Source organism: Serinus canaria, chromosome 4 (genome assembly GCF_022539315.1).
Source record: "Serinus canaria isolate serCan28SL12 chromosome 4, serCan2020, whole genome shotgun sequence".
Classification (NCBI taxonomy): Eukaryota; Metazoa; Chordata; class Aves; order Passeriformes; family Fringillidae; genus Serinus; species Serinus canaria.
In genome coordinates, this window is record NC_066317.1 from 44,655,921 (window position 1) to 44,677,701 (window position 21,781).

Consider the following 21,781-nt stretch of genomic DNA (forward strand, 5'->3'; position numbering starts at 1 on the left):
TGGTATCTCATTTTAGCTACTTGTGTAATGAAACATTTCTCCTAAGGACAAAACAGGAAAGGGCTTAGGTTCCTTTGTGACAATTCAGGATGCAAAATGAAAAATACATAAGATCCTCACCCCCAAATGTTAAGTGTTATTATCCACAACTCACATGATTTTAAGTTAGATGTTTTTCACCTTTTTTATTAGTAGCTGTCTCTTAAGCAATATATTAGCAGGGTGTAAAATAAAAATAAAATAAAAATTCCAAACACTTTCCAAGTAAAAAAAAAAGTAGAAGTCAGTCTCATGTTGTTTATGTTGAGCACCACTAAAGCCACATTTCATCAAAAATAGTTCAAGGTACTTATCTTCATGTATTTCTAACATGTCCAACATTACAGTTATGAGACATAGTTAATTATGGTCACAGCATGTGGTTTTCAAAACACAGTATTCAACTAGAAAAAAAAGCAAACAAGGACCTGGTAGTTTTATTTCTTTTAAAGTCAACAAAATGCATGCCAACTTTCCTATCCAGCCAATCTAAAGTCTGAGTTTAAAACATAATTGCATAACATTATGCATAAAAAGCATAGCCCTCAAATCATCTCCATTTGGCCATTCAGAATAAACAAGTAATCCCTGCTAGCCTGAAGCTTCTGTGCAAAGCTTTATAATAAAATTTAATAAATAGCAATCCAAATCCCTCCAACAATAGACTTTCTGCTGCACTGGCAGGCTCTTTGTAGCAATATTCCAAACACAGCGCTCCATCCCAAAAATGCTGCCAACTCCATGTATTCATTTTCCCACTGTAATTTAAAACAGAAACAAGATTCACCTAGTTTGGTTTTCGATGTGCTGCTAGTGAAAATAGGACATTGTGTGAAGTCCCAGCATAATCCTCCCTGGCTACAGTGGGTTGCTGCCACCCATTGCCCTCCTAATTCATTGCAGGAAAAGCAATTGTAAGGACAAAGTTTACAGTGGAAACAAAGACATTCTCTATAATTTGGAGAAAAGGATATGTTTCTGCCTTTATGACATCTTGATGGTTAGCAAGTGGAAAAAATTACAGGGTGTCTCTGCCCTGCAAATCTGGTAGGCTGATGTCTAGAGGCTTTCAAAAAACCAAACCAAAAAGTCCTCTTGAAGAAATCTTCCAGCTTTTGCCTTTATATTCCTCCACTGGGTGAGTTGCATGACTGCTTAACGTAAACAGCATCTTCTGGCAATTTGGTTAGAGCTGCTTGGATATTGAGACATATGTGCCAAAGCTGGCAGTATCCAGCTCTGCTGAAACATCTTGCTTCAAGAATAAATGCAAACACTTTACATTTGTTGTGGCAAATGGAAAGTCTTGGAAGAATCACTGTCCTTGAATCACACACTGTCCACAGCAAAAACTTAATGCCACTGCAAAATAGCCTTTAAAACAAGTCCTGTTATTGCATCCTGGCTTTTTGCCCTTCCAGAATCTTCCTTGCCATTGCAGACATCACTCCTTCAGAACACGCTGCAGTTTTGCAGGATGATTTGCAATCTCTTCTCCTCTCTTCTGTTCCCTGTTCAATATGTTTACTGCAAATCCAGTGGCTTGATCTCTTCTGGCCCTGCAGTTGTGACCCTCACCCCCTGAAGCCCAGCCAACACCGAGGAAACATCCAGACAGGGCTTTACAGGAGCAGTCAGTCGTGGCTCAGCCTTTGGTGCTATCAGCTATCTCAGCTGATCAGCTGTGACAATAAAGATTCTTATCCCATAGAGATTGTGGAAAGCCTTTAAGAAGGTTTCCAGTCAGAGCAAGGGGGTGGGAAGGCAAAGCTGGAAATAGGCACTTCCAAAAAGAAGGGATGTCATTTCTTCTGAGTCCAACAGTTTTCCACCTCTAAAGAGAAATGCAATGCAGGGCCTGGGGAGGCTGTGTTTGCCTTGAAAATTACAGGGCACTTCAAATTACAGTAGCAGCATGTGTTTAATCTTGTGTCAGGCTGGCCAGCAAGAACACTTCTTTCCCCTCCCTCGGACAGTCACCTCTAGGACATCTCCATTGTTTTACACTTCCCAGGCCCTGTCCACACATGAGATTTTTCCAGTTCTAAGTTAAAGCCTAATTCAGGTTAAGAACAGGATATGGCCTTCCTCAGCAGCTTTACTATCATACACAGCATTGGTTTGGTCAGTACATACATTGGTTTGGTCAGTACACATCCCAAGATATCCACCCAAGTGCCCCCTGAAAAGCCTGGAATTTCTGTTAATCCCCCCCGGGAGCCAGGCAAACCTGAAGGCTGGACATACTCCCACAGATGAGCTGACCTGGCCACCAAGGTCTGCTTTCCAGCCCCCTGGTGGTCAGAAGACCTCAGGTCTAAAGTTTTGAGTTCATCACTCTACTTGAGAATTCAAACCCTTATCAAAAAGTGAAAACCAATAGAAAGAAGGAAGGACATCTGTAGATTTACAGGGGCTGGCTTTAATTAACACATTATTTAATCCTGGGGTTATTTCTCTTCCTCAGACAGTAAATTGCCACCAGCAACACACCTCTTCTGAACATCCATGGCTCACCTCTCCCACCCCGAGCTCCAGGTACAGCTGTGGCATCCCCCACTTACCAGGCACATAGATGTAGATGTCCTTCCCTTCCACCTCGCCATCCTCCTCCTGTGTGTGGTTATAATAGCAGACATACAGCCCCGTATGGGCGGCCGAGGCATTCCCTACTTCGAGCACTGTCACAAAGAGGCCGCTGTTGTTCTCTTCGTGTCTAATGTCTATCCGGTGGTTTCCCTCGGTCACTGGGTACTGCCAGCTCACTTCGCTGTCTCCAGAGCATTTGAGTGTGAAATTGGAATACAGCTGTACCACCATTTCGTTCCTATTGGGAACAATAGTTGGCAGAGGAAGCTGGCAAAATGTTAGGAGTGGTCCTGCAAAAAGACACAAATAAATAGCACGTGAATACACAAAACTGCAATACACAGCACAGGGATGTGAAAGGAAGCGGAGGGAGTCCAGAGCAGCTTTCTTTTCTGACTACTTCAGACCTGCTGATGTCCCAGGAAATTTGCTCTTCTTAAAAGCCAAAGCTTTGCCAGAGGAATAACAAATGGCTTTTCTTTGAAATGTTAAGTGTTTGCTTGCTGACTTCTGTTTGTCAAATCAAGAGGTGAAAGACGGACGGAGGTGAAGTTAGAGATAGCTCCCAATCCACACCTCAGCTTTCCAGCCCTAAGCTGTACACAGCTCTACTGCAGAGCAGTGAATTCCACACCCTGGCTGCTGGGTCACAGGCATTTCACACCTTCTTACAGCCGTGGTCAGGAAACCAGCAGTCCTGTAAGCTTTCAAGCAAGCTCATAGCTGAAATTCGGAAACCACCTCTCAAGACTAAAACCTGCATTTTACATCTGACTTTAGTTTCTGCAAAGGGCCAGAGCAAGAGCTTGTACATCAGGAATACCTCTAGCCAAAATGTACAGAAGGCTTGTAGCCAAATAAAACTGCAATTCATTGAACTACGTTGTAGATGGAACTGGTTTTCAGATGCAATCTCCAGTTACAGGCTCAGATGTGCAAGTCTAGTTAATTTGCAGGTGCGTTGGTGCAGGTCCAACTCTCAGAAAGAAAATTAGAGGATCCAAACCGTACAAAATGAGGAACTCACCAAGGAAATATGTTTGTGGTTTCAGTCTCCCAAGTGACCTGTACAATAAACAAGCACCTAGGCCCACTGAGTGAAGTTGGCACTCTCTGCAATAAAGCGGCACCGGGGATCCAGACTGTCTTTGAAATCATTTTCCACTCCTGCCCAGAGTTCCCTTGCTCCAGAGGCCCTTTCTATATTTGGCACCCTGTGGCCCGGCCAGCCCTGCCTGCCATCACCAGGAGTGCAGCGATGCCGCAGGCTGGGCCGGCAGCCGCGGCGGGGGAGGATGCGGGGAGCCCACCCAGGCAGCCCGGCCGGGACCCCCGGGGGCGGGCGGGGACGCTGCAGGCGGGCAGCGCACTGTCCCCGCACACTCACCCCGCTCGGGGGGCAGGCTGGGGCAGCACAGGAGGGACAAAGCAGCAAAGGGGCCAGTGAAAGTGCTGCCTTCTCAGGAGGTCTCGTCATAGCCGACCGGGAGGGGGGGGAACGCAGAAAAACCAGGTCTGTGACCAGCTGGCAACCATGTGGCATTTGTTATTGTGGGCAGAATGAAAGCGAGTTTAAACACGGATTTACGAAGAATTAGGGATGGGGAAACTTAAAGAATTGAGGAACATTACCTGTGAGAAAACATCCCAGGATCAGGAACGTCCGTGGGTAAGTACCCATAGCTGCCAACAACTGAAACAGAAAGGAGAAGGCAAGAGAGAGATAGTTAATGGACTGACAACTGTATAAGAGCAGGACCCCTCTTCTGCAGCGCCCAAGGGCAGCTTCCCATCACTCCCCACAGTGTCACGAAGAGGAGTGACCCAGGGACCTCAATTCACGGCCACAGCCCAGTGAGACTCATGCCACCCACCTACTGCCACAAGGTGCGTGTGGCCACAGGCTGATCACAGGCAGATGAGACACCACCACCCTTTCTCTCCACTGGCAGTGTAAGGAGCCCAGTCCTGGTGTAAGGAGCCAAGTCCTGGTGCATCCCCTTTCCAACAGCCTGCAGGCAGCTCTGGTCCCCCTGTAGCCTCTGGGACCAAGCCCACAGAAACAACCCTGCACAGAGGCAGCACCCTCACAAGCATCAATGAAGATGTTTCATCTTCATGCAGTAAGTTCTGACCTTTCAGCTGCAAGCAGCTTTTATGGGAGAAAAGTACATTTTTAAAGCTGCTCTTGTTACAAATAGTACAACCCTGAGTGATATTTTTGTTTTGCCATTGTACAAATGTGTATATATAGCTTACAGAATACAATGTAATACAATAGCGCCTATTGCTTATTTAGCAAGAATTCTCTTGATCGAGAGACATGCTATTTAAAACACATGCTGAAATTTTCTAATGAAATAAATCCATTACAGACTCTAGGCCAGTAGTGCCATTCACAGAGCATCTATTCTCCCCAACAGTGCACGGATTCATAGATCACATGCAATTATTTTAGCTTTCAAACATATAATCCTAAAGCATCTGTCGTATAGAGGCAACAAAAGCAATCAGCATCTATGTCATTTTTGTGCCATGTAATGACATTTTTACATAAAGCCCTCTAGCAACATGCTAGGTAATTTCTAAAGGAGAAGATCCTGCAATCCCTGCTCCCATTGTAACCAGCAGATGTTTTGTTGGTGACTTCTAATAGCAACTGGATTTGGTCCAAATCCAATATAGATTAAAAAACACTGCACAGAAGAGCCCCTAATTTGAAACACTGACCAAGGAGTAAAACAAAGAATGATGTGCCAAGACAGGGACTATTTTTCAAAGGTTCTGGAGAGTTTCTATTCATCCTCTAGTATTCAGTTCCTGATGCTGAGATATGAAAGCACGTAGGTGCATCTAGTTATTACAACTGTGGCAGTGCCATATGGGAACTAAATGCTTACAACATGCCAAGGAGTGTTTCTGATCTAGTCCTACTTTTCTCCTGCAATGGGTGGAGCAGACAGCACCCCTTTGCAGAGCAAAAAATTTTGTATTCAAACATAAAGGTCTCAGAAGCAGGATGAGGAGACTAACTGCCTCAAAAACGTGTACAGACACCTTCAGAAATCCGGCTAGCAATGTTCCAGCAGAGAAAGGCATCTTGCCTGCTTCTTCAATTAGCAGTGATTGCCATGTGTTTATGTATCTGTCTCCCATCAATAACAGACTCTTGTATATCAAATAGTTCTCTCCCTTTCAGCCCCTTTACTCATTTTTATCACATTTATACCCTGCATTTTTTTCTAATAAAGTAACCCTCTGTGACTCTTTAAAGACTTACCATGGTCAGCTTTATTGATCTGGCTCCTAATCTCCCAAGATCAACAAGACAAAAATGTTACCCCACTTCTGCCAAGTTCCCTCCCTTTTCTTACTGAAAAAGCTACTCTCTCCCCATCTTGTGTTGTTTTGCCAGACTATTCGGTGCAAGTGATGCAGCAAAGGAGGAGAAAAAACCAAGCTGGTTCATCTCTTGCACACCAGAAGCTCTGCTGAAGTGGACTTGTTGCAGAGCTGTGTGTGTAAGTGAGGACTGAAGCCCAACGATGGAAATACAGGTGATGGCATTTCTAAAGTGCTACTTTGAACTTGCTGTCTTGGCTGGGCTGGCACTGAAATCAATGAGTGTCTCAATGTAGCATTGCACTTTAAAAACACGAGGACTTAACTAAATTTGCTTTCTCCGTCTGGCTCTTCTTTCGCAACCCAGAGCTTTGATCTTTCCTCAATGACCATTAATCTCATCAAGACCCAGAGCAACATTTCTTCATTGTGAAAGACAGAAAAATGTACTAAGGATTCACATCACTGTATTCAAAACCTATTTGAATTCAGTTACATCATGCATCTGACTTAGGAATGTTGGTGCCATCACCAGCATACCCTCACACATCCATGCTGGGCTCAAGGTTTACACAGGCACCATTTCACACTCATGGCAAGAGAGTTTACTTACTCCCACAACACCAAGCAGGTACACCTATCCTGGTTTTCTATATTTACAATCACATACACCTTTTTAGCTTCTTTACCTTCCTTATGGCAGACCAGCTGTCTTTGTCCCCAGCTATCCAAATCTCAGCCCTGGATATAAATACCTCAGGTTCAGTGGCTAACACTGGTCTACCAATCCATAACTTGGTGTAGCCTTGCTGAAGCCAGTAGGTTTATGCAAGCTGAAACCCAGTATTAGCACAACACATACAATGTGAGTTTGAGCAAACCTTGTTTTCTTGCATACTTAGGACATTGCTAGCTGAAATAGAAGCATGGGTGTATAGTAAAAGCAAGGTAATGCACTGGAAGATTTGCCAAACTCTCTGCAGGGGTTTGCCCCGCGCTGGACAGTCATTGAATTTACATAGATTTTGAAAGGGTCTGACTGAAATCCTGGTATCTCTCTTGTGAAATGTTGTGGTTAAAAAAACAGAAAAGTCAGAAAGCTAATCCTGAAGAGCTGTTATCAGTTAGGAGTCAATTTTCCAAACACTAACTGCCAAGCACTGCCTTCCTATTAAGAAAGGTTTCATTGACTGTGCCACAAAAGACAAGGTAAAATCAATGTTCAGAAACTCAACGGAAATACATGCTTAGGAAATTACGATATTCCGAGGTGAGTGCTCTACGTGACCTAAAGAGACAGAGCGGAGGGGGACCTAGAAGAGCCAAGGGTAAATGTTGTTTTCATACTGCTGTGAATCAACCGAAGAGCTGTTTCAAGACAGAAGACCAGCCCAGCTCCCGAGCACCGGGGATGCTGGGCTGATTTCCTGCCCAGTGCAGAAGTTCGCACTGGCGGCCGCGGGATGGCAATGTTGATCCGCACTAACCAGTCCTGCGAAAGGCTGCGCTGGTCTCCAACTGAGCAGCGCAAACTGGCTCTCCGGATCAACTTAACATTCAAAATTCCTACATTTTTAATTTCGCAAAAAAACAAAACTAACAAAACAAAAACCCAACAGCAACAACCAAAAACAAAAAAACCCAACCAAAACGCCAAACAAACAAACCAAAAAGCAACAAAAAAAATCCAAAAAGCAACAACACACCAACCCTGGTCCCATTTTCTCTGTATTTACATAAGTGATAGGAGAGTATTTGGATTGTAAATCTTGGCACGTAATGATATGATTATCCTTGTTATGAGAGGGCTGGGTAATTTCAGTCGTGATTTTGTCAGAATGGCACTCTGTCCTTCTGGGAAAGCTGATCTTTTCCAGGAAGAGCTAAGGCCAGCCCAAGAAAAGACATTTCTTTCTTGTGGTATATGTCACCAGCTGAATGTAAATGTTCAGACAGGACCTTCTGAAACATTTCTTGGTCCTCAGTTCCCAAACTGCAAACTCAACTCTCCACAAGAGCAGTGCTGCCCTGCAGCGCTAACATGTGGGTCTGATGGTTTTGCTGGGGAAAGGCTCAAAGCTCTTCAATGAAAAAGACTGGCATAAATATTCTCCCAAAATGAGGCTTGCTCCATGGCCCTTTACAAATATTTGAATCCAGCATAGCCTGTACATAGAAAAACTATGCATCAAGAAAAACCCAAGGAATAGCCATGCATCAAGGATAGCCCAATGCTGGTCTCCTGCTGAGTACTTTGTGCTCTGCAGGACACAGTGAGGCTGCCTCCCAATGAGCCTTCTAGTCAGTCCCAATTCTTCAGCCTAACCCTCCAGGACAGAGCCCCTCAGTCTAGGAGCTAAGGGTGGTGGGGGAGTTGCAAAACCTAAATTTTCTTGCTTGATCCTAGGAGAGTTTTCCAGACTGTCCCAGAAAACAGGGGTGAAAAAGAAAAAAACAAACAAACAAACCAGCTGGCACTTCCAAGTAACACATCTTCCTTAGGTTCTCAGAATCAAATCAAAGAACACCTCAGATCTCAACTCAAGTGCTGAGAAGCATTGTGCAGAAAAAAACATCCATCTCTGTTGACCAGAAGAGCTAGGAAGCCTTGCTATTGCAAACTTTTCCCTTGGGCACCCACACAAAGCCTCATAGGCTTGAAAGAGATGAGTCAAGCAGGAGAGCAAGGCATAAGGGAGAGAAAGGATCATTTGCTTTCTTGTTTGGTTTTTTTTTAATTATCAGCAATTCTCACCACCACCAGGAAAAATCACCTCTAAAAAGTCATTCCTTTGTCTTTAATTCTTCAAAGGTAAAAAAGGAAACATCTTCTATTAAAAATTTTAGAGTTCACGTACAAAAGAAGGTGTGATTGTAGTCATGATGAAATAAAGAAGCAAGCAAGGCAAGGATTATATAAAGTTATACATTTCAGCCTCCTTTTTACACCAATGGGTATAGCTGAAAATAATCTGTGAGGTCTGGGCTATGCAAGACTTTCTGTCTATGTATACTTTACTTCAGTCCTAGCCCAATGCTGTAGTAGAGAATAGAGGTATTTTATTAAAATATTTATTACTTCCTGCTTTCTTGTAACCTAATACCTATGTATTACCCTCAGAGCCCCATGAAGATTTCCCATACATCAACAAACTGGTAACAGCAAAGATGGCCCCAGTACTCGACGGCAGCTGCACTGGCACAATTCCTGCCCCTCAGTGCCTGAAGAGGAGTACCAGAACAAGGGATCTCGTTTAAAAGCAACATTAGAGTGCCTGCAGGCTGAGAGAGCTGGTTTGCTTGTGGAGTCTTAAATGCTAGTGTTTTGTGAGGTCTCATTTTTCTGCAAACTTTTTTCCCCCAAGCTTTGAGGTTGGCTAAACCGCTGTTTAGCTGAGGGCCGTTCTAAAACACTCATTGTTAACTAGAAGCTAAAGCAGAAGTCCCTTGTCGGGAGATCTTTTCCTAGCGTTTCTACACGCAGAGTTAAAGTCGGATCTCCACAGTTCAGATTTTGACGAGACGATGACAGAGAAATCTTTGATGCCTGTCTCCTTGCTTTGATCCTGTGTCTTATCCCATCTAAGGACACAGAGCTTAGTCAGCCGAGCTGGGACTCCAGCTGGGCTCTACATCGGCCCTAGGAGATGCCGAGAGCGTAACAAGCCATCCTGCTTCCCCCGGTGCGTCTCGTCGGGGAGACAGCGGCCGCCTGCAGCCAGTCGGGACCGGGGTGTGGGTGGTGGTGGGAAGTTCTGTTCACACCCTCGAGCCCCCATCAGGCTGCAGGCGCCCGACAGACCCTGCCGGCCCGTGGGGAGCCCGGGCGGCAGCCCCCAGGGAGCGGGACAGCCCACCCTCGGCGCAGCCCGACGGCTGGAGCCGCTGCAGATCAAAGGCTGCCCGGGACACCGAGCAAACCTAGCAGAGATGGCAGCTCCCAGCTACTTCACTGTTTGTGTGGGAAACAATAGGAAAACCTTTGCCAAGCTGGAGAGACTACTTTTTTTTCTTAATGCGGGGTAGCCGGGGAAAAGAAAAAGCGGGACAAGGGAAGACGGACAGGAGCAGAGCACAGACTTGTTTCCCTACGGAGCTGGTGCTACGACCCGACGCTCCTTCTCCAGCCCTCTTCGTCAGGCAAAGCACGAAGCCCCAGGGCGCGGGGTCTGGAGAGGGGCGGGAGTCCCGGCGGGGGACGGAGGTTGTGCCCCCCGGGAGCTGTGGGACCAAGAGGGAGCGATGCGCCCGCAGCCCAGGGAACGGGTTCGTAGGTTCCCATCAGGGACGAGGCGATGCGCTGCCTTCTCCGGGCGTGCAGACTTGGGCCCCGCAGGAGCGCTAGGGAGCTCGAACACTGGCAAGAGACGCGCCGAAAATACCGTCGAGGGACGCTGGGAACGTGCCCCCGGCGCTGGTGGGGGCCAGGGCAGCGCTCCCGCCTCCCCGGCGGGGTGCGGACGAGCGCCGGGGGCTGGTGGCTGTGCCCTGGGACTGCTGCTGCCTTGCTAGATCTGTCGCTGCTGGCTCCAGAAAAAGCTGTCCAAGTCCTGTTCTCTGGAACGGTTCCTGAGCTATGGGATCCGCGTCCAAAAATGTTGAGCAATGCCGCGGACAGCCAAAAAGCCATTTCCTACTTGCTCCTAGGACTTTTCCAGGGGACTCCAGCCTGGCAGAGGCTGGCAAGTTTGCAATTCTGCTCTTGACAAAATCCAAAAGGTGGCCGCGAAGACTTTGCCCTTCCCGGGGTAGGAAGCAGTGGGGTCCAGCAGTCCGGCAGGGCATACGGCAGGGCTGGCATTCCCGTCGAGAGAGGGGCTGCAGGCTGGAAAGGCTCCAGGTACCAGCCCTGTCTAAATTCAGCATCTTCCTTTTCACGGAAACACTTAAAAATAAAAGACGGGACGCGCAGGGATGGAGGTCGGGTCGCCTTTCGGAGGTTGTGTGCGTGCCTCTGCTCGGGATCTAGGGGCATTTTAGGCTACCGGGTCGGGGGAGCGAGGTGAGAAAGGGGATCTAAAAGAGGGAAGGTGGCGAAAAACAAAGGGTGGGGGAAGGGACGGGAGAGCAGCGGGGTGAAGGAAGAGAGGGATGCGAGAAGAGAGGGAGCCGCTTACTTGGTCGGTACGCGTCCCCGCTTTCCCCCCTGGGGCGGGCACTGCCGCTGCCCGCGGAGCCCCGGCGGGTCGCTCCCGCCCCCGCGGCAGGAATGCGGCGCGGTGGCCGCCGCCGTCCCAATGTGTTTGTCATTAGCGCTGCCCGCGCTGCTCGCCGCCGCACCCCGACGGCCGGAGCGGCGCAGCGCTGCACCCCCACTCCCCTCCGCGGGGTCGCCAGCGCCCGCCGCCTGCGCCCCGAGAGAGGAAGCCCTCCGCTCGGCTCAGAGCATCGGGGGGAAAAGAAAAAAAAAAAAAAAAAAAAAAAGAAACAAAAAGAAAGGAAAAAAAGAAAAAGAAGAAAACCCTCAACAAATAAATAAAGAAAACCTGATAAAATAAACGAGGAAAAAACTGCGGTAGAAAAGGGGTAAAAAACCAAAAAAGTGGGGAAAATGCCCTGCACCTCTTACCTTCTCCTTTACAATCCGCAGCCCCAATCCTGCAGATTGTAAAACATCCAAAATATGTCCACGTCTTTTGTGACTTTCCCTGCTCAGCCGCGCTCTTTCCCTCTCGCTCGCCCTCCCTCCCGATCCGACTGTAATGGTCTCACAAACCGCGTCCCGTAATTGATTCAATGTTATAGACCATCCTTCCAAAACTAATCATTTGCTTTAAGTAAATAGCTGTCAGGAAATGAAGCCCCCCTCAGTTCCCTTCAGAATAAGAGCTGCTGGCTCGCCCGGCGCCCCCAGCCCCGCGGCCGGAGGCGGGCGCGCCGGCGGGAGGCTCTTACGCAGGCAGGGGGGCCAGTCTCTGCCTCCAGATTTCAGCAGCCTCGCAGGGGAGGGGGAGGTTGGCCATATGGCAGGGGCGAGGGGGAGGAAAGGGGGAAGAGGGGAGTTTTGCTCTGCAGGGGGAGAAAATAAAATAAAAAAAAAAACGGCAAGAAAAAAAAAAAAGACCCAAAAAACTTTCATGAAAACTCAGAGTGCTCCCAAATTTCATGAATGAGTCTTCCCTCCTCAGACCCTCCAGGACGGTGGCTCGGGCGCAGGGCTCGATGTCCATGCTTACAGTGTGAGTTTATGGACGGGGAGTTTGATATGGAAACGAATTCGCGGCTTCCTCGTGTCCTTTGTACACCGCTGCGCTCGGGTTCGGGCTAGAAAGCTGGACGGACGGCCGTGAGCCAGCCAGGACCAGGAGGCACAGAGAGACAGGGGGAGAGACGAATCACTAACATTTATGAATGAAAGACACAACGAAAGGTAACCTTCACCGGGAGTCAGCCTCCCCAAAACCCGCAGCTCCGACGGGACCAAGAACACTCTTCTCTTCGTCTCTGCCTTCGCTTTGCCCCGCTCAAACAGACCCCAGTAATAACCAAACCAGGGACACGACAAGGGCCGGAGGTGCCGGCGGAGGCGCGGGCAGCTCACGTCCAAGCCCGTCCTGTTTGAACACGCTCCAGACGGAGCTTTGATCCCCGCCGGGGAACCAGCACTGGGTGTCTCTGCTTTGTTGGCCTTCGCTATCACTGGCGATAAGGGGTGGCCGAGGGAGCTGCCGGGGAGCTGCCCTCGCCGCCCTTTTGCTGCAGGCTTCGTGCGGAGCGCGGCGAGCGGGGCCGGCGGGGCGCGGCGATGCGGCGGCCGCGGGAGAGGGGGCACTGCAGCCCCAGGAACGGAGCGGAGCGGAGCCGAGCGGGTCCCTGCCCGCCGCCTGCCTTCTGGGGAGGACGCCGGCCCCACAGCTGCGTGCTGGGGCTTCTCCCGTTTCCTTCCTTCCCCAGTCCAGCACCACCACCACCCTCATCTTTTTCTCCCATTTAGTATTAAACAAAAGTTTGTTCTCCAAGTCAAGAGCCAGGACCCAGTGTTTTTTCTCTTCCCTAAGCGAGGGAGAGTTCAGCCTCTGAAACGAAGATGCCGCGAAGAGAACAGAGGCAGAAACGAGACCCAACTCCCAAGGATGCGCGCTCGGGGCTGAGGTACCCCCTGTCTGAGCTCTCAAGGTTCCCGCGGCGCTCCCGGCCCTTTGCACGCCCTCCCCTAGTGCGTCCTCGGCCCGGGTGAGTGCACAACCCCGCTATTGCTTCCACATGTTCCTCCAGGAAATCATCGGAGTCAGATCTATGAGCAGCCCCTGGTCGGAATGCTAACAGGATACCGTAATGCTTGTGAATAAACAACAGGCTCCCAGTGAGTCAAAAAACATAGAGGGAAAAAAAAAAAAAAAAAGCTAAACCAACCAAACAAACAAACAACACAGGAGGAAAAAAAAACCCACACAGCACCCTGGAGCTCTCCATCTGAGAGGGCGAGCGCACCCAGCATCCTAAACCCCTTAATTTGCGGAGGGAAATGCTTTATCATCACTTGGATCAGAGCTGCGGGCTCTCGCAAATTTAAATCCCTCGAAGATGAGCATCAACTGCCTGAGCGCCAGGGCGATCCTGCAGGACTCGGGCCTCGATGTACCGGCGTGAGCGTATCTGGTTCAACGTGCGGGGTGATGCCTGGCGAAATACCATCAGGATGGGATGTAATGCGAGAGTTACTCTTTCGAAAAGAAAGGAGCAAAAGGAAAGGGGGGAGGAGGTGCCTTCTGGTTGCAATTACCTGCCTCATTTGAATAATGCCTTTGTCACGATCATTATCGAGAGGTCGTTAACGGCTTCCACGTGGGATCTCACAAGACCCAGCCAAAAATAAAAATTGTAAACTAGGCGACTGGCAAGGCTGCCTGCTAGGCCAGTCTGGCCTTTCTGGCGGGGGCCTGACGGCTCTGTGGAGACAGGGACGGAGGTGTTCCGTCGCTCAGGGACCCTTGTGGGAACGGTGGCGCTTTCCCCAACGTAGCTTTCCCTTCCCCACACCAAGGGCCCGCCTGCGCAGCGGAGCACCGAGCCAGCGGGAGCCGGGCTCTGCCCGCTCTGGGTGTTGGGCCGATCCCTCTCCGCTGTGCCTATGGATTGGTCCCGCAGAGAGGAGGTGGTAGTTAAAATAAACCCTCCAGGACGGCTGCTGAGCTCTGCCTCCCGCCCCGTGTGGTGCAGGGGGCTCCCGTCCAGGGAGGCGAGTGGGACATGGGGTTAGCGAGAGGACAGGCTGGGGGTGGGGGGATTTTTTACTTCTCCCCTGTCCTCCCGCCTTCCCCTCCTCTGAAGGGCTGGAGCATAAAGCATTCCGTTAGCGTGTGTTTATGTGGTAACAGATGGAAGATGCACGTCTCAAATAAAGTGCGGCACCCGGGCTAGAGCCGCTCTCGCCTGTTTATGCTCCCAACCTGCCCCCCGGGGGTCTGTGTCCCCCTCCCCGGGCCAGCGGCGCCGTCAGAGTCCGGGCAGCAGGAGCACCGACGGCTCGGGTTATTGCGGGGCGGGTCTCTCCACTCTCAGACGCTTCCAGGGGATCTGGGAGCTTTCGAGGCCCCTTCACTCCCTCCCCCGCTCAGCATCCCCGTCCCTGGGGAAATCACAATTTGCTTCAAGTAATAAATCCTTTCCTGCGGCTCTCTCCCAAGGGTGAGCCGGGGAGCGGTTAACTGGATAAGCCAATTGAACAACCTAATAGGTGGCTTGTGTGGCCACCGGCGGGACTGGCAGGCGAGAGGGGCTGCCCCGGCCCGGGCTCCGCGGGAGTCCCCACTGAGGGGCCGCAGCCTTTTGACTGGATGGGAAGGCTTGTCTGGGTTTGATTATCGTTACCCACGTTCCGCGATACACTGGGCAGTAGTCACCCTTTTTACCTTTTGCAGCAGGAACCCCTGCGTGAAGAGCAGCTACAGCCTGGAGCAGAGACCCCTCAAACCCCTGAGAGAGGGAGAAAGCAGAGCGGCCTCACATCTGTGCTCACATCCGTCGCCTAGGGAGGTGAATACAGCGGTGAGGGCTGCCTCACCTGGAAGGAGAGCTAAGCACGGGAACTCCAAGGGTCCGAGCCCCTCCGGGAAAAGTGTTCTGGCGGCAGGAGGGTCTTGTGTACGTTTACAGTCCTATCAGATTTTTAGATTTTTATTTCTTTCCATCTTTCCACGAGTGCAGATTCCCTCATTTTGTTTGATCAACAGAATTTGGTTCTGAATAGCAGGGATCCCGTCTCACTGGGAGGACAGGCAGCCAGACAAAAGAAATTAACTTTGCCCAGCCTGCCCTCCCTAGCCTTTATTTTTATTCGCCACATGGCTGTTTGAGGTAGTTCCCCTCACTCGTCGTTTTCCTTCCCCATGCCCGTCGTTTTCCCACCGAGGCCGCTGCTGCCACGACGTCGAGCTGTTTTGCTTCATTGTTGCGTTCGGCTTTCGACATTAAAAGATGCCAAAACAGCCGTGGAAACCTTATTCCTTGAAAAACAGACTTTGTTTTTCCTTTTGCTCCCGCCCTGACTTTTTTGACTGCGACAGAATAAACAGCCCGCTCTGGTTCCGAAGCAGGCTGAACGAAACTTAGGGGCGAGGCAAAGCAAAGGGGAAAGGGGTTGTTCCCCGCCTGGCCCTTCGCCGCCGCCTGGCTCTGCGCTCCGCTTCGCTCCGGTCCCCGGGCCCTGGGGAGCAGGGCGGGGAGGCAGCGCCGCCGGGGTGCGGGCACCTCCGGGGCGCCTTCACCGCCGGCCGAGGGCGCCCGGGCAGTGCCACCGCCCCCGCGACACTAGAGGGCACCGGAGCCCGCGGGAGCAGACGGCCGAGCCCGGCAGGGGCATCGCTGCTGCCTCCGGGCTCCGTCAGAGACCGACCGGCGCTGGAGAGTATGGCAAGAGGAGCCGTCCGGGAACCCAATGGCTCCAGCCCTGTAGGTCCAGCACCGTAGGTCCAGCCAGCACCCGGCTCAGCAGCTCGGGGGATGAGGAGTGTTGCAAGTAAAGCAGAGAGATAAATTCCTCCCCTGCCACAAATGATAAATTTTCCCTCTGAAATCAAAGGATCGTCTGCTGATACAGCCCAGGTTTGACTTCAGTTCGTAACTCCCGAGACCATTATCCCTGCCTTTGTTCTTTGGAGCTGCAGCAATTAATGGATTACAGCAGGACAAAACCACAGCCAGACCAAGCTGCTTTCGTTCTGCAGCTATTTAATATTAGTACCAGCTTTGCTCCCCTCGGGCTACTGTGCTTGGGAGCCCAGCCCTGAGTTCTGCACGGGGGAGCTGGATGGTGTGGAGGCCACCGTGGATGTCGCGGCTGTGCTCACTGTGACACGGAGGGCATGTGCCAACATCTGTGTCAGTGTCAGTCCCCATGTACTTCTGGGCTGATCATGTCCACCATACATTCCTACCATGGGCACAGAAGAACCAAGATAGGCTGAGCATGATAAAGTGTCAGACTCAGGAGAGAAACGCATCTGTTCACTGAGTGCCCAGAACCGCCCATGCTCCAGGCAAGGGATGTCATTTTTCATCTCACAACAGGTTTTCTTCTGGCACTTAGTGATTAACACACACCTTTGGGGTGATTTGCTGTGGAAATACTGGAGCTACAGCCAAGGTTTATTAATTGTAATTAGGTTTCTAAAAGGATCCCTCTCCTCAATTTAGCTCCAAAATACCCCCACAAATAAAACATTGTCTCTCTATTTCTGTGGCATGGAGTGTTTCTGAACTTGGATCTACCCTAGCCCAAGGATTAAGAAGATGGAAAGGCATTAATGCTTCCTAAGAGCTTGCAGAATTGGAATTTGTGTGGAGCCACCACTAAGAACTACAAGAGCTGCAAGAGTTGTCACAGTCAGCAAAACGTTCCAGACCTGGAAATGAATGCAGCCATTCCTCTTGGTCATTGAATTAGTTCACTCATTTTACTCATATTTACCAAGATTATGCTGGAGGTATGTCAGCAGGAGGCACAAATCACATGTTCGTTCTTCTTGCAGCACTGCATGTCTCCTGTACTCAAGGTTCTATGGCCCAAATCAGTGATGGAAGAAATCAGGCAGGCACCAATCACACCTCAAGCCATTCCAAGTTCCAATGCCCATTTGTGCCCAATGCCCATGTCCTCATTTTCCTTTCTTTAGTTCAGATGCAGGAGAGACTGAAACATTGAAATGTCAAGGAAAACAGTTCCTCCCTTTTTTTGTTACTTCTCCAAAAGACTATTTGGCCTTTTTCTCCGAGATCCCCTTGTTTTAGTCTGTACCTCATGTAATTCTGCAGAGAGCACTTTCTGCCTCAGTTACATGATCACTTGCCTGTTTGTTGTTGACAATCCTTCAGAGAACTCAATTATACGCACTTTCTTGAGCAGGGTGGTTGTGGAGAGAAATGAGAGAGTGAGATGAGAGGAAAATGCAGGTAAAGGTTCCCATAGCCATGCATGTGAAGCTACAGTTCAGGTTTTGACAGGAAAGTTCTGATGTGGCTCAAGAACAGAAGATACAGCAGCATTTAGTTACATTATGATCCTTAGACTGCTGGGGTCTTTTTTAGTCAGATATTTTGCTTTTTAATCTGCGTTATCTTTTGAGAAAGAGTCTAATGTGGAGACTGGGCCAGATTCTGCTTTGTGTAAACCTGGTGTAACTCTAACTTCAAGGGAAATATTCCAGATTGAATCTGGTATAATTAAGATTAAAAATTGGCTCTGGAAGTCTTTTCTTTGGCAATAAAGTTAGAGAAGTTCTGCAAAGAAAAATAATTAAACCCAGGACTTTATTTCAATGCTCTTTTAAATAACATATGCTATAGACACTTTGAAGGCATTTGTTCTCTATGACAGCAGTATTTTAAAACTTTCACTTACGTTCCACTGACCAAGTTAACCCTTGACAAGTAACAGTGCTTATAATGTTATGTACAGAAACTTTTAATTTTTTCAGGACATTGTCCAAAAAAAACCAAATTCCATTAAAAGGATACAAATGCTGCTGTGGCAGTTGCAAACTTCTGCTTGCTGTTGAAGTAACGAATTTCACTGCTCTAGCCACAACACAAGCACTGAAATAATTCTGAATTTAGACCTTGATCAACATGGGTTTTTTATGGTGCAAACCTTGTTATCTGACTGCTAAACTCAACACATTGAGAAGGAGAAATTGTCTAGTTCCTTAGTAACCCTGGAAAGCAACCTCTGCAAGGAGTTCCTAGAGGAATGCTGAAATACTATAAATTGCTACACAATTTTCTGTAAGAAAATGAGATGACATTTAACAGTTTCTATGTCCATTGTCACTGTATCTGTTAGGCCCATGCCCATCGCAGAAAATATGTTACCATAATTTGATTGCAATTGGTGAGAAGATGCTGAGCAATTTTTGTTAGGTCTGCCTTTCAGCACCAATGAAATCATAAGGACATTTATCATGCTCTTGACTGGCCCCAGATTTTGATCATGGATTAATCAGATCTCTCTTCAGGGTGTGTAGGAAAAGAAGGGGTGAAGGGCAAAAGGTCATTTATCTTTGATTCCTTGTGGGGTATGAAGAACATGTATTTGGAAAATGTATTTTGCTCTTTTTAAGTGGGGTTGGCATGTAGGAGGAGTCAAATCTATTTTGTTATTTCAAAAGTACATGAGTGGCAAGCCTTGTCAGCCTTCTTTTTTGACTCCTTGCTGAATCAGTGAGCAAAGACACCATGGTGAAGCTGACTCTTTCACAGAGCAATCTTTTAATCTCTCTGTTGAGCAGGTTTGTAGAACTAGGAAGCACCCTAACACATCACATCACACAACCTCCTCCAGCAGTGAGCTTGTCCACCATCCTTTCTCTGCCCTGCATGAATGCCTTGGGAGGATGCAGGAAGCAAACACGGGAGGAGAACAGACTGCAGCTTTGAAAGAACACTTACTGGAAGAGCCAGGATTTTACACATTTGAGATTTCTTTCAGAGAAGGGGAATTGTGGGGTAATCCCTCACCAACCTGGCTCCTATTTCCATCCATGTTTTTGTTCCTTTGTCCCTTGTTAACAGGCTAAGTGCTGAAGGAATAGTGGTAAGGAAACAAAGAAATGCCCAGTTCAGAACAGTTCTCTTTGTCCATCAGTCATGGACACTAAGAAGAAGGAATAGGCACAGGTCATTTAATCTCTGTTTTTTATTTCATAGTCAAAGGAAATACAAGCATGTTCTTACTGTCAAGAAAGTACAGAATATTCTCTCCCTCTCTTTGCAATAGGAGAAAACATTTGTAAAGCCAACATAAATTCAAATAAATTCTTGCAATTCCTTTCCATCATTTCCATCACTAAACTTATATTTTTCTTTTCTTGGATTTTTTCCTCCCAATGCATTATATATTTCTGTAGGAAAAAGATATTACTGAAATCTACACCTCAATGAAACTAGGTTGGGAATCTCTTGCTAAGCAAGCTTCAAGCAGAGTCTCTGGTAGTCTGAAAGAATCTTTGAAGCCCGTTCAGATTATCCCTTTCCAAAACATTGTAGGATTTAGTCAACTTGACAAGATGAAGGGTTGAGGAAATGCTTTACCCCAGAAACATTAGCTGCTGTACAGCTGGGGGCTGATCAAAACTGCACTCAGAAGTATAACCATAGCCCCTGCATTAACAGGGATGCTGGAGGCACACAGCTCTGTTTAGGGGAGGTTAAAATGTATAGGTAGTTAGACATTTTGAGTGGACAGAAGCCATTGTAAATATCTCAGGAGTCTAGTGCTTTTTTTTTGTGGGAGACAAACGGTCCCCCAGCCCTCTTAGCACCTGCCAGTGTCTCTCTGCTGCCCTTTGCCCTGTGAGGCTGCTTGTTCTGACGGCTTCTGCAGCTCTCCTGGCTTCAAATTCTTTCTCCGTGTGTTGGCCTTTTTCATTGCTGCTTATCCTAATATTGACTTAGGGAAGGAGGAGAGTTAAAAATAGCTGGCTCCCCTACTGTCTACAGACCTTCTGCCTAGCTTTGCTTTAGGCCTGTGAATCACAAACATTGGTTTAAACCATCATTAGCATCTGAATGAAGATAAAGGGACAAGAGGAGCTAGGGTAGGCAGTCACCTTGTGTAAGTATCACTCCTCAATTATTTTGAAGAGCAGGAGAGAAGCAGGATCACAGTGGAGGATATTTGCTTTCCATTTCAGCAGTGAGGATTATTTGGAATTAAGGATGTAACAAACCGTCTTTCAAAAAACCATGTTGGGTCCCTCAAAGCATCCACTGGAGCCTGAGTAAAATCTGCTGTCATTTTTGGGTAGCTTTGTTTCCTCCCTTCTCTCTGCCATCATTGTTTCTAAACTGCTCTGCCTGCCCAAACCCAGGAGAAGCAAGGGTGAAGCCCCAGGTCACAGGGGTGTGCAGCGTGAAGGGGAATGTGTGTGACAGGGGGGAGGCAGTCATGCTGCGGTGGGTGGCACAGTTTTATGATGGTCAGTAAACCTCTGCTCCATCAGACCACCAGAGAGAGTGGGTTTCCCAGCTGGAATCACTCAAACATGTGGCCCTGCACTGAAAAACACCCTCGCTCCAGTCTCCAGGAATGCATCTCTGCCATGATTAGTAAAAGTGTCCCAGAATATCTCAGCGTCACAGTGTTACACAAGAAGAGAGCCAGACTCTGAGAAAGACACATTCAAATTGGGATTGAAACCAACTGCTGGCTTCCCACCCAGAAGCAAAAATAAAATTAGCATAGTCTGTAAGCACAGGCACCATGGGCTCCCTCCACCCAGCTCCATGGCCTCGCCAACCCTGCAACTCCTGCATCATCTCCAGAAACCACAACAGAAAGGAGACACCACATAAGTCAAACCCAGAGTAGTCTGTGGTGAGGTGTCCTTTCAGGGAGAAAACCTTTCAGATCTCTACAGAGGTTAAAAAGTGAACCTGTTTTGAACCTGTTTGGATTAAAAAGTAACCCTTTCATTATGAGAGCAGGTAATGAATCCAAACATGGCAGCACTGTGGCTTTGGTAAGGAGTCAGTGCTGAGAAATAGGATGTCATCCTGATGTCACTTTGAGTGTGTCTCATGGCAATGTAATGACTAACTCCTGTGGACCTGCATCTCTGCCATTTGCTGAGGAGACCCAAGTCCCACCACACCTGAGCCCAGAGATGTAGCCAGAGGGACAGGAGAGTAGCACACTGGAGGGCAGGCTTCCTGTTGGAAAAGACACAGTCTGTGGTCTCCTGAGGTCAGGGATTATGCTGAGACCTGGAATCAGAACAGGACCACAGTGCAAGGGGGTACAGCCACATGCAGAGGGTACAGGCAGGGTGCCTCCTGGTCTTTAAGGTGGGGGTCTCCAGGCATATTGAAATGCATTGCTGCCATTCCTCAAATCCTCCGTTTGGATGGAGAGTGTTTTTGCTGATGATTGGATGATTAGGTCCACTTTAGTGGCATGAGTATGTCTCCAGCAGGGAAAATCCAGAAGAGACAGAGCAGCTAAGCCTGGGGAGAAAGCATAGGCAGAGGCCTGTGCCCTCATGCTGGCATTTATGTTAATTATCCCCTTAGCATTCACTAAAGAAGCTACAAGGCTACAAAGGTGAAAGTTCAGACCACCCACTATTTCTGTTCATATTAGTTTAGAAAACTTTGGGCCCATGTATACCAACACATGAAATACCCTTTGGAGTTATGGTCCAGAAGACTTGGTTCAACCAAGCAAATTAAATGGATCAACTCAGGTTAGTGCTAGTTGTACAGGGAGAAAGACCAATCACTTCATACTGATTACAGTAACTTCACTCATGTAAAAGAGGGACAATGGTTGAAATCCACAAAGTTACAGTGAGAAAAGAATGGGATCAAGAGGACA

At 48.4% G+C, this 21,781-nt stretch overlaps 1 protein-coding gene across 2 annotated transcripts in view; it reads right to left on the reverse strand.

The window, feature by feature from the left end:
- Positions 1-11,767, reverse strand: part of PDGFRA (platelet derived growth factor receptor alpha) — a 34,261-nt gene extending 22,494 nt beyond the window's left edge. The window contains exons 1-3 of one of the 2 annotated variants that reach the window (XM_030238722.2): positions 11,540-11,767; positions 4,261-4,321; positions 2,604-2,918 (exon numbers count right to left, since the gene is read on the reverse strand). In XM_030238722.2, coding sequence (XP_030094582.1) covers positions 2,604-2,918; positions 4,261-4,309 — 364 coding nt within the window. In that variant the 5' untranslated portion in view covers positions 4,310-4,321; positions 11,540-11,767. The remainder of the gene's footprint in view (positions 1-2,603; positions 2,919-4,260; positions 4,322-11,539) is intronic. The other variant, XM_009100503.4, reaches the window with a different exon arrangement.
- Between the last annotated feature and the right edge of the window lie 10,014 nt (positions 11,768-21,781).